The 18,105-nt window shown below is 34.5% G+C and overlaps 1 protein-coding gene across 3 annotated transcripts in view; it reads left to right on the top strand.

Annotated features, from left to right (window-relative positions):
- Positions 1–15,868, top strand: part of LOC117920299 (FH protein interacting protein FIP2) — a 37,869-nt gene extending 22,001 nt beyond the window's left edge. The window contains exons 8-12 of one of the 3 annotated variants that reach the window (XM_034837734.1): positions 1,856–1,914; positions 7,393–7,452; positions 12,904–12,984; positions 15,502–15,602; positions 15,739–15,868. In XM_034837734.1, the coding sequence (XP_034693625.1) occupies positions 1,856–1,914; positions 7,393–7,452; positions 12,904–12,984; positions 15,502–15,558 (257 nt within the window). In that variant the 3' untranslated portion in view covers positions 15,559–15,602; positions 15,739–15,868. Of the gene's footprint in view, positions 1–1,855; positions 1,915–7,392; positions 7,453–12,903; positions 12,985–15,501 lie in introns of all 3 variants that reach the window. The other 2 variants (XM_034837735.1, XM_034837732.1) reach the window with 2 other exon arrangements.
- The last annotated feature ends 2,237 nt before the right edge of the window (positions 15,869–18,105 follow it).

Here is an 18,105-nt window from a genome sequence, read left to right as displayed (position 1 = left end):
GTTCAATTCCTTAATCCATTTAGACTAGTGAGGAAAGAGGTACATGTGTTTCTTTGATTCTAGGTTTATCCTCCTATATGTCATGAAATTAATTTCTGTCTGTACCTTTTGGACCATGAAATTGAGGAACTTACTAACCTCATGTTGACTTTACTTCTTGTGTATTTGTCATCTACTTTCTTTGATGTAAGGGTTTGGTCCTTGATATCTTTGGATATGTATTCAGTTAATTCTTTTTTTAAGGCCCTTTCTATTTCCTCCAACTTGAGTTCCTTTCTTCTTGAAGATTTCATCTGAAAATCTAAAACCCCTTCGAAAGTCAAGGCCTTTGCATGGGATTTATTCTATTTATCATCATCCCTATGTGCATTAGCTTGTGTAATGTTTGAGGGCACTCTTTTGATCATTATATTGCTAGATTGGAACATAGTGTGCAGATCTACGTCTACTAGGCTGTCAAAGAAGACACTCCCAATTTGGACTCTTTCTCTATTTGTTGTTGTTAAACTAAATATTGATGGGTGTTCTTTAGGTAAAATCCAGAATAACTAGGAATAATCTTAAAACACTAGTACAGGGATTCTTGAAAGATGCTGGAGAGAGGCTAGCCATTGAGGCAAGACTTTAGCCTTGTTAGAAGACTTGAAGCTAGTTCAAGCCGAGGGTCTCTGCAATCTTCTAGCAGAGGCCAGAGAGAGATTTGACGATATTTATATTGTGGATGAATAAGGAAGAAAAGGTTCATGGAGTTGGATGGGAGGCTTTTCCAATTTTTTCATATTGCCTGAGCATTAGGGTGTTTCTTTTGTTGGATTCCTCGATTAACTAATCAAGTGCAGATTCATTGGCAAAGTGGGGAACCAAACTTTTAATCTTTTTTGTAGGGGATTTTCTACGTCCGTGAGGAATTGATCTTATAGTTGTAACAGTCGTGTTACTTTTTGTCAGGTTGATGCAAGGTTCTTACAAGGGAAAAGATTTCTCATCCTTTTTTCTGTACCTAATTGTTTCATTGTAATCAAATGTATAATTTTTTATTGAAAAAAAATTAAAGATTTATACTCTCTAAATACTAGAGCAGGAGGTTTCCAAAAATATGAAAACACAAAGTCTTGATCTCTTACCTCAGATCTCCAAAACCACCAAGAAAAATTCTTCATTCTTCCTTCTTCCTTCTTCCTTCTCTCTGCAGCTCGTAAACACGGATTTGTTTTTCAGAACAGAAGCCCATGGAACCTGTAGTCTTTTAGGGTTTGCTTATTTATCTGCAGAACCTTCTAATTTCCCCTAAAACCTCCCTACCTCTTCTAGGTCATAGCATAGGAATTTTCCGAAAGGTTTTACTCTAATTAAGTAATGCTCCTTAATTAATTAACAACCTGTGTTTGTAATTCCTAATAAACTAACTATAATTTTAATTAGGCATGTTGCTGTGATTAATTTATTAAACTAATATTAAGACAGGATTATTAATTTACCCAAGAGCCTAAGGTTGGGTTGAGGTACTACTGGTGAACTTCTATAAACCTGATGATTATTTCCTTTAGTTTACTAATAGGGACCTTATGGAAGCAAGAATGAAGAAACCATACCATATGTGAACTTAACATACTGCCATTAAATTTTTACATATTATATTGTTCATCTGGATATCAAGTGGGAAATCCTGTGTTGGATATCGACTCCAATTGTCTAGTTTCAGTCTCTTTTGCCTTCTATTTCCAAGGATGATCGAGTGTTTCAGGTTCTTCAAGCTGTACCACTTGTTGTGAGCTACAGTTTTTGTTTATTTACTTAGTCTGACATTTTTCATGTAAAAAATGCATTTGAATTCAGATTTCCTTTTTACTTGCAGATGCTTGTTTGGTTGATTGTAGCTTCTGTGGGGCTGACTTGCGTTCTGCACACTTACAGGTTTATACTCTTTAAAGTCTTAAGGACATGTAGTTTCCCCATTTTCAGAATTTTGTGGGCTTCTTGCTTGTTTTACGGAATATCCATTTATGAGCTGGAAAATATGGTTTATGTAGTAGGGGATGGTGTCAAATAACTGCATATGTGGGCTAGAGTTTTCTTGTACCCAGCATGTATTTCTATGTTTTGCTCGAGTCTTGACCTAACTCAGCCATAGTCATTAGACTGAAACCTACTATATTTCAACTTTTATTATTGCTTGGCCCTAGTCTAACTTGGTATTGATGGCAGAGTCAGTGAAACAAATTGTTATTGGTTGATGCAGCAGTTATAAACTGAAATAAATAATACATGTTAAAGAAATAAGAAACTTGAAAGAACATGCAAATAATGAGATGTGCAAGTTTTGCATGCTAACATGTTGGTGAACGACTGAATTGCATAAGGTTTGGCTGTTAAATATTCTTAAATATGCCAATAATTTCTATATAAATTAAGCTTTTATATTTTCTTTCACCATCAGAAGATATTTTCTGTCAAATCATTTGTTCAGCCATCTTTTTTAAGATTTCAAAATGAGATAGAAACATTCTAAAAAGGCAATTATGATGTTAAAAAAATCAGTTATTGGTTCTTTTTATCATTTTTTTAGAGTGGTGGAATTGTATTCTTTTGGATATATATAATTTTGTTAAGAATTGAAGAGAAAAAGGAAAAAAAGAAAATATGGAAGAACTGAGAATGTAGGAAAGAACGAGATTTTTCTGAAGCTTCCCTGTTTGTTGCCATATGTTGTGTTGGAGCATGCAGGAAGGAATGCAGTAACCCATAAGTATTACAAGTGCAAGGTGTGTGCAGAGCTGTCCTTGAGCCTGGGCTCAAGGAACAACCCAAGGATAAAGCAAAGTGCAACCAATGTGATGTAGGACAACCCTAGGATGGTTGCCTACACTCAAGGGTAGGTGGGCTAGGGTTTTATTTTTAGGGTGTAAGGAGAGGAACAAGGAATAAACTTTATGGTAGAGAAAATTATAAGATAAGAAATAGAGAGAAAGAAGAAACAATGAAGAAGAGATGGAAAACCTTAGAGTCTCACTAAGGCCTTCTAGGAGTCTCACCTAGAAGAAAATCAATGGAGTCTCACCATTGAGGATTGCAACCTTGCAATGAAAGAAAGTATAATATTATTCATCAAAATTCATTCCTTTGATTTACATTGATTAGCCTATTTATAGGCTTCTCTAAGAAATCCAAAGTCTACTAGGACTCTAATAACCTATTCTACTAGGACTCTAATAACCTATCATGACTCAAATTCTAATTATATTATAACTCAACTAGCTAATCCTAATTAGACTCCAACAAATACCAATCCTAATTTAATTCCAAGTAGTAATAATCCTACTTTAATTACAATTAATACTAATTCCCTTTCTTAATATATATCTTGAATATTCATCCTCATCAATTCCCCCTGACTTGAAAAAAACTCGACCTCGAGTTTTAGTGATTTTCCACGATCAATTGAAATTCCGAGCAATGCCTTCCACCATTTCTTTCTTCGTCGTCTCTTTCCCATGGTAAGACAAGATCTCAAGATCTCTTGAACTTTTTCAATTTCATGCAAGACAAATACTGGACTTCGAAAAACTTTTTGATGTTGTGCAACAAGTTGATAATTCTCGAAATAATTATGTGTCTTCAACAAACTTGTGGGAAGTTGTTTCCCACACTCTTCTTGTAAATTGTTTTGTGGAAGAATAAGATTCTTGAATTCCCTATATTCAAAAGAAATTTTAGCAGATTCTTCATGTTTGCCACCACTCACGATAATGTTTGGCCTTGGGAAGTCAAACATCGATTCTTCTAAAACTTCTTCAACTTCTTTGAGCTCTTCTATTGGTTGATCTAAGATTAGTTTCATCACCTCTTGCTTTCTAGATTCATCATTGATGATTTCTTCGTCCTTTCTAGTAACTTCGACTTGCTTTTTCAATTCAGCATGCTCTGTTGGATTCATTCTGTAGGCTGGTAAATTTGGTAATGATGCACCAGGAATCAAATCAATGGCATGTTGTATGTCACGCATAGGAGGGAGTTCATTAGGTAACTCTGCAGGCCACAAGTCAGAAAAGTCATCAAGGATTTTACGTGCGTTTGCTGGATATTCCTTGTCTTGCTCTTTAAATTCTTCCACTTTCCGAGCCATTAAAGCAAAAATAACTTTAGTTTCCTTGCTCTCATTTTCAAATTGACACATAGTAAGTACCTTTTTTGGTTGTGCATTCTCATCTGACTTCTTAATTGGAGGGACTTCTTTCATTGGACGAAGGATCTTCTTACGTCCGTTGTGTATGAGAGCATATGTATTTTCATAGCCGTCATGTTGAACTTTTCTATCAAAGAGCCAAGGTCTTCCAAGTAAAATATGACTTACTTTAATGGGTAAGACCTCACACCATACAGACTCTTCAAAGTCCTTACCAAAAAGGAATGTCACTAAACAACGAAAACTTACCGGGATAGAGGTGTCATTAACCCATGCTACTCTGAATGGATTTGGATGTCTCTCTGTTTTAAGGTTTAGCTTCTCAACAAGTTCTTGTGAAGCTATGTTCAAACTGCTACCTCCATCAATGATCATGGTGCATAATCTCCCTTGGCAAGAAATACGTGTTTGGAAAATGCTAGTACGCCGCCAATCTTCTTCTCCTTTTACTTTTGGAACGGTTAATAAAGGTCGTACTACAAGACTATGTCCTTCCGTCATACCATCATAGTAGTCAAATTCTTCACTAACTTCATCTTCATTGTAGGTCTCTTCTTCCTTTGGGTAACTTTCCAATTCAGATTCTGGTTCTTCAACACAAAAGTGTAAACTTTTGGTTGGGCATACAACAGCATAATGACCATGCCCACCACACTTAAAGCATAAAGGAGTCACGTCTACTTTTCTATCTCCATTACTCGTTGAATTTTGCCCTTTATTACCATTCTTATAAGCCACATTCGAAGTTTGTTGAGTGTTGCCCCCACCATTCACATGATTAGGAGTTCTGAAGTTTGATGTGCTTAAAGGTTTGCTTGCTGTCCTGTTGGAGAAAGTGCTCCCAATTTGTGAACTTGGACGCCTGGAAACCCGGAATTTGAGGCCTTCTTCTATTTTGAGGGCTAGTTGATAAACGTCATCTACGGTATAAGTGTGTGCAGCTATCATCTCAAGTTGAATCTCCCTTCGAAGTCCAGCTTTGTAGCGGGCTGCAAGTTGAGCATCACTTTCCCGCACTTGATTTCGAATGCTCAATTCATGGAATTCTTCTGTATATTCTTCAACGGACTTGGGACCTTGTTTAAGGGAAAACAATTTTGTATACATAAGTTGTTCATAATCAGTTGGGAGAAAGTGCTCTTTCATCTTCAACTTCATCTCGTCCCATGTGTCAATAGGCGGTTGGTCAGTTCTATGAGCTTGATTCTCAATATTATGCCACCATAGACGTGCTGCTCCTTTCAACTTTGCCTTCACAAAACGAACTTTTCTATTTTCGGGCATTGCATACCAATCAAAGTAATCTTCCATTGACATAATCCAATCAAGAAAAGCTGTTGGATTTAGTTTTCCATAAAATTCAGCAACTTCAAGACGTACCTTTTTTGTCACATCATCATCTAGCTCAAAAAGTTTGGCCCTTCTTTGATTCCCCATCATAAAATTGTCTTGTTCTTCGCGTGATCGATTTGGCGATTGTCTAAATTGATGACTTGCGATCTCCTCTTCAATTGGTCGTTTTTCTAGGCTCTTTTCTAATAACTTCATGATCTCATCAAGTTTGCTATTTAGTTGTATTATAGCATCTTGATGGGATTGTTGTGTGGCTGAAATTTCCTCCAAGCGTATTGTAGCGGCATCTTGATTGCTAGAAGTTTTTTTGGAACTCATGCTTGCATAAGTTGCTCCGCTCCTTAATTGCATATGCCTTCAAGCCAAGAATTTTGGCTCTGATACCAAAATTGATGTAGGACAACCCTAGGATGGTTGCCTACACTCAAGGGTAGGTGGGCTAGGGTTTTATTTTTAGGGTGTAAGGAGAGGAACAAGGAATAAACTTTATGGTAGAGAAAATTATAAGATAAGAAATAGAGAGAAAGAAGAAACAATGAAGAAGAGATGGAAAACCTTAGAGTCTCACTAAGGCCTTCTAGGAGTCTCACCTAGAAGAAAATCAATGGAGTCTCACCATTGAGGATTGCAACCTTGCAATGAAAGAAAGTATAATATTATTCATCAAAATTCATTCCTTTGATTTACATTGATTAGCCTATTTATAGGCTTCTCTAAGAAATCCAAAGTCTACTAGGACTCTAATAACCTATTCTACTAGGACTCTAATAACCTATCATGACTCAAATTCTAATTATATTATAACTCAACTAGCTAATCCTAATTAGACTCCAACAAATACCAATCCTAATTTAATTCCAAGTAGTAATAATCCTACTTTAATTACAATTAATACTAATTCCCTTTCTTAATATATATCTTGAATATTCATCCTCATCACAATGTATTAGCACAAATTTTATAGAATCTAACATGCAGTTTATACAGAGTTGGCAAACTTGTTCCTCAAAATTGCAAATTTAGAATAATGCAGTGATGCAACTATATGGAGTTTAGCATGCAAAGATTTATCACATGATTAAAATATATCCAAATTCAAACACACCGGCATATGATATACCAAATTAAGTAATTAACGACATAGCAATAATGCCTCAAAAAATAGATCTGAAATTCTAAATTCCATACGTAAAAAACCATCCCAAGCAAAAAGGTAAAAGGAGAGCTTTAATTTGGGTTGTGTGGCGGGAAAGAAATGCTAGGATATTTGAGGACAAAGCTAGAAATTCAAAGAATCTTTGGGACTCCATTCATTTCATCGCTTCGTTTTGGGCTTTTTGCTCAGCGGGTTTTAAGGGCATTCCCCTTAACGTTTTACAACTAGATTGGCTAGCAGTGTGTAGTTCCAATGAGACGGTGTTGTGTCATGTTATTTTCTTGTGTTGTTTAGTTTTAATTTTGGCGGGAGGACTTCTCATTCTCCTTATGTACTATTTTATCTTATCAATATATTCATGCGTGGTTTCCTATATAAAAAAAAGGTAAAAGGACCATAAAAAAGCTTGAAAGTTTAAAAAATAAATGTTTCTTAGAAATTGTGATCAATCATAAACTTTTTTCAATCTTCTAAAAGTGAATATGTTAAAGTTTCATCCTATCAAAAAATATGTTAAAAGTTTCAAGGTATTGATCATTGGGGAGATGAACATTTTAAGATATGGACTTGCTCCATACTTTTTCTAGTGAAATTACTTACATCAAGTATGTTCCCTACCAAACCTTGTGAAGAAAATTGGTTGACTAGAATGCTTGAGGGTTGTCAGGATGTATTAATTGGTTTGCCCTTAATTTTTCAGACTGCTGATCTTACCAATGCCAACTTAGAAGGAGCTAATCTGGAAGGAGCAAATCTAAAGGTAAAGCTTCTTAGCATTGTGGTTGTGCATCAGTATTGTTGCTAAAGGATATATTTGGTTAGTGTATTTGGAAAATCATACAATAGAAGAACTTTTGGGATTGAGGGTGAAGTACTACATAAAGAAATTGGGTTGCACAACTTGCAATCATTCTGTGTGTGGATGGTTAAACCTATTGCTGAAAAGGACCTTTATTTTGGAGTCTATTGACAATATGGATTTCTCTTGGCTTGAGTTTTTTCAATTGTTATTGTTATTTTTATTTAATTTTTTCTCTTGAGCAATTTCTTCTCTTTTGTGTAACTCGTATTCTTTCCACATACTTGGGTTGAACCTCTAACATTTTGTTATCAATATCCTGAATCCTAACTTAAAAAAGGAATAATAGCCAAGGAATCTGGAAGTCTATATTGATTTTGGCAATTATAGAATATTATCTTTTAATAAACTTAAAGAATCATTAACAAGCCAGATGTTGGATTTGAAGGTAAGAGTGCCAATCAGATTATCCTTCATGTAAATTGATTTGCTTCTAATGATCTTGTAATGGCAAATATTTTGAGTTTTAAGGACAATTAGAGAATGGTTTTTAGTGCATTAATTTGTTTCTCCCTTTTATCATATCAATATTTTGTAATCTAAGGTCCCTTTTTGATGATTGCGGTTTTTTGTTTGGAATTTTTATTTTATTATTTTATTATTTTATAATAATAAAATTTTCTAGTTCTTGATATCTTGGTTCAAACTTAGCAGCTTAGTTTCCTTCTCATTTATTATAAGATCCTGGATAATGTACTTGCAAAGTTTATTTAATGGGACCATGCCTTGAGAGAACTTCCTAAGTTTGTGTACAAATAAACCATGCCTAACTTGCATAATCATACACATTTAAGTTTTTAGGTTTCGTTAAAGATGCAATGCTCTATCTTGAGGTATTTGGCCCTATCTGAGACACAAGTCAAGTATTGTGTGGTTCAACAATAACTTGGTTTCATAATAAATTGATTCCAATTGGAGGGGATGCAGATGCAGAAGATTTAGCAATGCAATTGGGCTACAAGGTGAGAGGGATTCCATATACGTACCTAGGTCTGCCTATGGGTGCCCCTTTCAGATTGGTAGCAGAATGGGACTTAGTGGAAGAGAGGTTTTGTAGATGGTTGTTGATGTAGAAAATACAATATATTTCTAAAATGGGGAGACTTGCATTGATTAGAAGTACATTGTCTAGCCTGCCAATCTAGTACATGTCATTGTTTGTAATCCCAAGAAAGGTCAAACTAAGGTTAGAGAAAAGGTTAGATAAGATTCAAAGGGATTTTCTTTGAGGAGGTGAGACTTCGAAGAAAAATCCTGGATTGGTTGGTTGGTCGGTTGTTTCCTCATATAGGAGTAAAGGGGGTTTAGGTATTAGAAGTCTCTCTTTTGTGAATCGGGTCCTCCTCGGTGAGTGGGGTTGGAGATATGTTTCTGAATGGGGAAGTTTTTTGGAAGTAGATTATAGAGGGGAGATATGGGAAGGAAGAAGCTGGTTGACACTCTTGTGAAGTGTGATACGGTTACAGGGTTGGTGTTTGGACAGCTTTAAGGAATGGGTGGGATCTTTTCTTTAGGAGAACCTTCTCTAAAGTGGGTAATGGTTGGGGGTTAAGCTTTGGAAGGATAAGTGGTGTGTTACCTCCTTGTATGCATTGGCTTTGTCAAAGGAGGCTTGTGTGGTGAATTTATGGAAAGATTTAGGAGCAGGGGCTAATTGGAATATGTGCTTTTCTAGGTACTTTAACAATTGGGAGTTGATGTTGTCCAAACTTTTTCTCAACATTGCTAGTGAAGTCGGTTAGGAAAGAAGAAAATGGTAGGGTGATATAGAAGGATACTAAAAAGGGCTTGCTTTTAGTTTTAGTCAAATCTTTCTATTCGATCTTGGAACTTGGGAGGTCAATCTCCTTTCCAATGAACATTATTTGAATTCTGTTGGTCTCATCCAAAGTGAGTTTTTTTTCTTGGGAAGCTAGTTAGGGAAAAGTTCTGACTTCATATTAGCTCCAGAAAAGAAGATGACTATGAATGAATAAATATTATTTTTGTGAACTTGTGGGGGAGTCTGTTAATTATATTCTACTTCACTGTACCAAAGTAAGGATTCTATGGCAATTGTTGTTCCCATTATTCAATGTAGTTTGGGTGATCCCTTCTTCGGTGAAAGATACCTTGTTAAGTTGGAATGACTCCTTTGTAGGGAAGAAAAGCAAGAAAGTGTGGAGAGCAAGTGTGGAGAGCTGTTCCTCTTCGCCTTTTTTGGACAATTTGTCAGGAATGAAATCGAAGAGCTTCTGCAAATAAGGAATAGACTGATCAAAAGTTAAAACATTCATTCCTTTGTAATATTTCATCTTGGGTTAGCATGTACATAAGAGAAGGCTTTTGATTGATTTGTAGATTGGGTGGGTTCTTGTAGAGAGTTAGGGTGGTTTTTTGTGACTCCTCTTTCGAGGCCTCTCTTTTAGGTGATCCATGTATTTTTATGTATTTTTTTATACTATTAATTTATACATACCTATCTTTACCTATTATAAATCACTTGGCTAACTCATGAGATGACATGGAGTTGCAACACTAAGACCTGGATCCCATGAAAACGAAAGAGATTCCCTTCATCAATTAAGTTAAAAATGCCTCAATGCATGAGTACAAACAAGAAATTCAAAATGATTTATTTTCAAACAATTATTGACTTTTTATTAATCACATTTTTTTATTTATTATTTTCATCTTTTATTTTCAAGATACATCAATTATTAAAAATTGTTGAGTGAACAACCAAGATACTATGACTTTGAGCCATGGATGGTTGTCTAGGCATAGAATCAACTAAAAAGAACACCCTGACTCCTGAATTTATATGATATCTTGCACGACAATGATTCAACTTCCATGGACCTCTTTCACTTAGAACTCAGGATATAACTGTTGCTGAATTGCCTCCCACCAAGAAGCTGTTGAGGACCAAAGTATCTGCTTGTGTCAATCCTCCTAGTACGATTAGTAATCCAGCCTCTAGTGCAGCCCTACCCCATTTGGCTTAGGAAAAACTATAACCACTCCTCCCTCAAGATCATGGAAAACTGTTCTGATGCTTATTTATATTAGATTACCTAGTGAAAACCATCAAAGTCAAAGTCCAGGCAACTCATCAGAAGAGGAAACCACTTAGAATTGTACTATTGTATTTCTTTTACAACTAGAAACTCTTCAATGCATCAAAATTCCACTTGGCACGATTCATTAAGAACTCTAACAAAATGAACACCCATAGAGAAGAAAAGATAAACACTGCATCCCAAACTGACTCCATAATCCTCCATCTATTCTTGAAAATCTTGGCACTCCTTTCTATCCAGATCACCCAAGCTAAAGCAAGTGCAACCACAGTAAAGTACCCTACTACTAAGGTTGTCTCCAAACCTGTGGAAAACAATCTCCAACATATCAGCAGGCTCTGTAGGAGGTACCCAATCCATGCTAGCATGATGTAGGACAAACCTAGGATGGTTGCCTACACTCAAGGGTAGGTGGACTAGGGTTTTATTTTTAGGGCATAAGGAGAGGAACAAGGAATAAATTTTATGGTAGAGAAAATTATAAGATAAGAAATAGAGAGAAAAGAAGAAACAATGAAGAAAAGATGGAAAACCTTAAGAGTCTCACTAAGGCCTTCTAGGAGTCTCACCTAGAAGAAATCAATGGAATCTCACCATTGAGGGTTGCAACCTTGCAATGAAAGAAAATATAATATTATTCATATCAAATTATCCCTTTGATTTACATTGATTAGCCTATTTATAGGCTTCTCTAAGAAACCCAAAGTCTACTAGGACTCTAATAACCTATCATGACTCAAATTCTAATTGTATTATAACTCAACTAACTAATCCTAATTAGACTCCAACAAATACCAATCCCAATTCAATTCTAATTAATATTAATCCTACTTAAAGTTTACTTAGGTCTTCCCTTTCTTCCTTGAATAAACTTTAAAAGGCTTTCCCCCATCATAGCAAGTCTGAATGGTCTAATCCCATAACCCCTTGCTACTGGGCAATGAAAGAATGGGTGTCCTACTATCCAATACTTGCCCAAACACATATCACACCACTCAAGTCTAAGAGTTCCATTGTGACAAAGTTGTGTTGACCCTCATATTAGCTATTAGTCAAGAGAAGGCTCTAACTTAAGGTGAAACATTTGATTTCTATATGACATTGGTATTAAACCCCTTATTAGCCACAAGCAAAAAAGAGTTTTATATTTTTCTTTGGCTAAGTTTTCATCTCTTTATATTTTTCTTTGTTTTAACTTGAGGTGAAAAAGGGCTCAATTGCATTGGGAAGCAAAAAATTGGAAGCAAGACAGACAATCAAGCATGATACATTTAAGATGAAGAACAAAAGGAATTATATTACTATCTAGGATCTATGATATTGCAAGAATGAAGCCCTTCTAGTTTGTAACCCAAAGTAAGATATATTTGAGGAGAGCAGGAATAGGGGTGTTGGGAGGGTTTGCAATCACAAGCTCATCTCTCTCTCTCCTGGAAGTGGTGGTGTAAGCAAACTTAAGAGAAAAGTGAATGGAGAAAAGATTTGGTTATCAAAAGAATGTCCTTTTTGGTCATTGCAACTAAACTAGTGGCTGGTGGGGTTTTTTTTTTTAATCCTTTTTCTTTTTTCTTCTTCTTCTTCCTCATCTTTATTTATTTATTTATCTATATTATTATTGACTTGAAAGGAAAAGAGAATGGAAGGAATCAAAATTTCTGTTCTGTGTGTGCGATTGAGTTCTGAATGTAGCAAGAACATCCAAGGGCTACTGGAAGAAAAAACTTGGACAAAGAAGATTAATGAGTGTGTATTTTGTGTGTGCACGTGTTTCCTGTGAAAAACATGGCGCTTATGGAGACCAGACAGTTATGACTGGCTAGGCCTTCCACTTTTGCCCTTTTCGAGTGGGGAATATACTGGATAGATGCATTAGTCCTGATGGTTTGATTTGATGTGATAAGTAATGAAAATAGTTAGAGACAGAAAGAACAGTCAAATGCTAAGAAGGAAATCAAAGTGGGGAAGAACTTGGATGGAAAGATCAAAATGGGGTTTTTTAGGCAATAATTTTAGAAGTTTTGATTGATTAGATGTGTAGCTGTTTGGCTGACCTCATGTAGGCCTTTGAGACATTTAAAGAAGATAAGAGGGTTAATTAAAGAAAATGTAGCATTCCCATTTATTAATCCTATTTTAATTTATTCTTTTGTTTTGTGTACAATTATATTTGGTGTGATCAAGTTTATCAAAAAAAAAAAAAAAAAAATTGGTGCGATCAAGGTTAAAATTGATTTCTTTGGGTTTATTGCAACGTAAGCTTACTTTTTTGGAACACTTGTATGTTTTTCAGGGTGCAAAGTTGAGTAAGGCCAATTTGAAGGGTGCAAACCTTCAACGAGCTTACCTACGGCAGGTCAATCTTCGTGATGCAGTAAGTAAAACAGATGCATATTAAGTTGAAGAATTTTTATCTTAATGCTGTTATCCTTTCAATATTTTACATGCCTGAAGATGGAAAAATGTCCTCCCTATTTGTTCTAGCATCAGATATGCTCCTATAATGCCTTTAAGATTAATGAGTTGAAAGTGCATAAATAGTCGTCCAGGGATCAGGTATCTACACTTTATATGCTCCTTCAATGTCTTTGAGATCTATAAGTTGAAAGTGCATAAATCCTCTTTAAGGAGTTTCATCCTGTTTGAGTGAGTCCTTTTTGTGGGTCCTCCTATTATCATTAGGATATTTGAATCCGCTAGGACTGTAAATCCATTACTTAGTGAGGGTTTAAATCATTTCCGTTAAATTCCATCAGTTTAGGACATAATACATGTGCCACTTAGCTCAGTGCTTTCATCCTTATCCCTTGCGAGTGACCAAATCATGAAAATCATCCTTGCTGCCCCTTGTTATATATGTATATATTGTGGCCTTTTTCTGGTTCCTCTTGGTATCCTGTGTCTTCCATTATGAATTAGTTGTCCACCAGAAAAGCATTGATGGATATGTCAGGATCCTAAATTTGACCGGAAGATGGGTATGTTGATGTTGATGGCTGCAAGTTGACAAAAAATAATTGTCTTTGAAAGTTTCTGGAAAAATGATTAAATGGAACTTTGTCAAATGCTGAAAGATGCATTGATTGAAAAAAGAAAGAAAGGAAAAAAAGAAGAATTCATAATGTTCCATATAATAAAATTATAGTTCTTTTTTATATTTGATCAGAAACAAATTAGTTCATTGATCTGAATTTTTGAGTACAAATGAATGATGGGAAATCCTTCGAAAATATACAAGGCTGATCAAAGAAGGAAATAGAGTGAACTTCTGAAAAGAAATAAGAGTACAACTATACTTCACAAGAATATGACATGAACTTGTAGAAGTTAGAGCAACTGTACACTTCCCAAGGAGGTAAAAAGTCTCCTAAAAAAGATGCCCAATGCTTGGCTCCTGTCTTTCTCGAAAGATAGGCAACATTATTAGGTGAATGAAGATTCCCAGAGAAAGAACTTACCCAAGTCATGAGCAACACCTAGAATTCGATTAAGCCATCCATCATACCTCCAAGCCCCCAATATGATTTAGACACCCAAGATATCAAAATAGAATAATCCCCTTCCACCTGTAAGTTCGAAAGACAAGACAAAGAGCCCTATCATGTACCAAACCCTCTAAAAGAACTAAAATCTCTATCTTGATGCTAAATTCTTCTCCAGCTGGTTTTGAGAATGCTCTCACTACTGAACCACTAGGGTCTCTGATCATCCTTCCACTTCAGACCTGTTTTACCCAAAACACATCCATCAAAATTTAACTTAAATGATCCCACCAAAGGTGGAGTCCGCAATTCCTTTCTAATATTTCGATATATATACTAAGTTTCAATCAAGTTGTAGAACACTAAGAGGAGTATCCTTAAAAGCTACGGTAGTAGAGGCTCAAAAAGAGGAATAAGAATAAATCAGGTTTGAAACCTCTATTGTGATAGATAGGTCAACTTGCCTACCAATCTCTGATAGCTCTCCTTGTTTGATTGGTGTGTTGTGATTTGTGATAGGGTGTGTCCCCTGGTCTCATTCCAACATACTAGTCTCCTTTATTAGGTCCATAACATACTTTCTTTGTAACAGAAAGATCCTATGGTTTGACCTTGCAACCTCTATACCAAGAAAATATCTCAGATTCCCCCAACTCTATAATATTAAATTCTTTAGCAATAGATCCCTTTAGTCTTCCTATTTTAGTGAAATCTTCCCGGTTACAATGACATCATCTACATTGATAATAAGAATTGTGATCATACCTCTTTCAGTATTTAAAACACTATGTGATCATTTTGACACTGGAGATATCCCATCTTTGGAATGGATCTTATAAATCTTTCAAACCAGGCCATTGCTAATTTCTCGTCTTCTTTGGTTATCTTCTTTGCGTCTCTTAATTAGGCTGAAATGATGAATGCATTGTAAGCCTGATCCGTCATTCTTTTTCTCATTATGGATCCTTTGGGAAAATTATGAATCATTTCTTGTGCTTTTAAACCATTTTTTCTTTGCTTTAATAGTAGAATAATTTATTTTCTTTACTTACTGTCATTTTTTTCCTCAGTTTTCCCTTTAGATCAAGCTTACCGTTTCTGTCCGATATATGAGCCAATTCAACAATTTTTACATGTGCCTTTATTGCATTTCCTTTCTTAAAATTGAAGAAAGAATGACTAAAGTGAGAAAACTAACTTATTTTCGGATCAAATTCTTACGACACTGTTTTCTTTGAAGGATTTGTAATATTTTAAGTGAGAAAACTATTTTATGTTCCACAGAACACGCGTATGTTTTGAAGAATAATTTCCAAAGAGGCTCTAAATCTATGTTTCCATTGTGAGGATGATGATAGTAGGTAACTAACTGGAGTTGGAGGTGTAATTTTGTGTGATTTTGTTGCTAGGAGTCTATGGAAGGCGCAAAGCTCAATGGTGCAAATATGATGGGAGCAATCAGATGACGTTGAAATGAGATTGGAGCCGGAGCCATAAAATTTGATAAGAGGTTAATAACACTACTCTTGTGAATAAACCTATTTCCCTACTTGCGCTTTCCCTCTCTCTTATTTGTGTGTGGCCCTTGGGGTAAATCTGGACCAACAGCCCCCTTATATGTTAATAGTGTGTAATAATGATTATAGGTGTTGGGTACTTTCTAATGATTTACAACCAGACCCACCAGCGCATATGAAGGAAAATTGAAAGGGTGTCATCCTAATAATTATCCACAGTGGCAACGAAATAAAAGACCTATTACTTTTATTTTCCTTCCGTGACTAATCGGTTTAGATGTTTGGATGAGTTTCCACTTTCTATTTTGAAGAATAGAGGATATAAAAATAGAGCTTCGAGATGTATGTTCAAGGATTTTTCTTGTAAGCGTGTCTTGTTTTGTGCATTTGGGCTGAAGCCCAGCCCGAGTCTCTTTCAAAGTTTTGGGTCAAGGCCCGACCTGGTTATTGAGACCCTAACAAATTCACAAATATTAGGAATGGGATGACATTGAACTTGGTAAAAAGTGGAAAATTTTGGGTCTGTTTGGCGAATAGTTTTTAGTTCTTCAAAACAAAAAAAATTAGGAAAGCATGTTTGACAATCAAAAGTTGTTTTTTATTTTTTGTTCTTAATAATAAAAAACATGGTGTTTTTAGGGAATATATTTAAATTGTTTTATGCTATTTTAACTTGTTTTCTAAGAGTTGATTTAAAAAATAATTATATAAACATGTAAAATGATTAAAAATAAAACACTAGACATAAAAATTATTTTTAAAATTTAAAAAATAGGTTGGATTTGGTTTGGAAATCGATTTTTAGCTTTCATTTTTTGAAAATGGTTTCCATTTTCTTGAAAATATATTTGGTTAAAAAAAAGTGAAAAGGGAAACTTATTTGGTTTTAATTTTTTTTTACATGAAAAATAATAAAAATAATCAAATTGCATTTGTTGACTACTTTTTTTTTATTAGTTATTAATAGTACAATAAAAAATTATAATGTGTTTATTATCAACAAAGGAATTGACCAATTATATATTTTGTTTCATACAAATTTTTTTACATGAAAAATAATTAAATAATTAAATTGTATTTGTTTATTATTATTATTTTTACTTTATTTACATTATTAGTTATTTTAATAGTCTAATATAAAATTTTGTTTTAGGGGTGTAATGGAAGATTTTAATACTTTAATGTATTATAGTTAAAAAAAGATTGATAAATTGCACATATTTTGTTTTATTAAAATAAATTACTTTCAAAAATAAAAAATGTAATATTATTTATAAAAAAAAGGAAAAAGATTATAATACTGTAATACTATTGGTGTTTTAAATTATTTTATTCATCTTTTTTTTTTCTTTTTAAAAACTATTTCCATTTTCTTTTAAGAAAAATTTGAAAATAATATATTGGTGTTTTCATTTTTTTTTTCCATTTTTGAACTCATTTTTCAAGAAAATGGAAACACAAAATAATTATCCACATATTCTCAACTTTTTTTTTTCATTTTTAAAATTGAAATATATTAGTAAATTTCATATAAAAAATAAAATATCTTATACCAAAGGTATAAATTTACATTAGGTCTTTTAAAAGTCACTTGAAAATTTTTTAAAATTTTAGATAGTACTTCGAACCCAATCTCTAGCACGGAACAAGGCTTTGTCTCGGCTTAGCTAGTAATGATTGACCTCAACCTAATCTAACTTGTTTATGTAACTATTTCCTTATATCCCACATTGAATAGGGAAATTTGCTTTTACGACTATACATGTATAAACTTTTTTTAACTATATAGATGTGTTTTAAAGTTATGAGTGTCCATTGGATATTTATATGGTTATGAGCAGACTATTACAAATGGTATCATGATTTTTTTTAACTATATATTTGTAGACCCCCTTTTTTATTTTAGTTTTTCCCGCCACCTTTGAGGAACACTCAGGGAGGAGTGAAACATTTTTATTTTTTTGGAGAAGTGGGGGACGACTTCCATGCTCAACTGCATGAGACGTGTGGCCTTGGATGTGACCACCTCGCCATGGTGGTGGTTGAAACTTCAAATGATGATCTGATCTTAGCAGGGAGTCGGTAGAGGCTTACATGAAAAGAAAGTTGGGTGGGTCGACTGATTTAAGGGGATTGAGACGTGAAGTAGTTTGAGAGGGGGATGGGTGAGTTTTTTTTTTTTTTTTTTTTTTTTTACTCAGAAGAAAATATAGAGGGAAGTGGAGATTTTTGGAGAGTTGGAGAGAAAAATATAGGAGGTTTGAAGGATTATGAAAAAAAAAAAAAAGCTGAGAGAGGAAAGATTTTGGGAAGAAGCTGTCGACTAGTGTTGGAAAAAAAATTGGAGACAACTTGAGGAAGAGAAGGGGTGAGCTGTTTGTTTGAAAGGAACAAGGAACTTGAGGGAAAACGGGAGTGAGAGAAAACAAGAAAGATATAGAGAGTTGCAGGGATTTTTTTTTTTGAGCAAGGAGAGGGAGCTATAGTGTGGTCACC

The sequence above is a fragment of the Vitis riparia genome, chromosome 8 (genome assembly GCF_004353265.1).
Source record: "Vitis riparia cultivar Riparia Gloire de Montpellier isolate 1030 chromosome 8, EGFV_Vit.rip_1.0, whole genome shotgun sequence".
In the NCBI taxonomy this organism is placed as follows: Eukaryota; Viridiplantae; Streptophyta; class Magnoliopsida; order Vitales; family Vitaceae; genus Vitis; species Vitis riparia.
The sequence above is the reverse complement of the archived record's forward strand: the minus strand, read 5'-3'. Positions and strand labels throughout refer to the sequence as shown.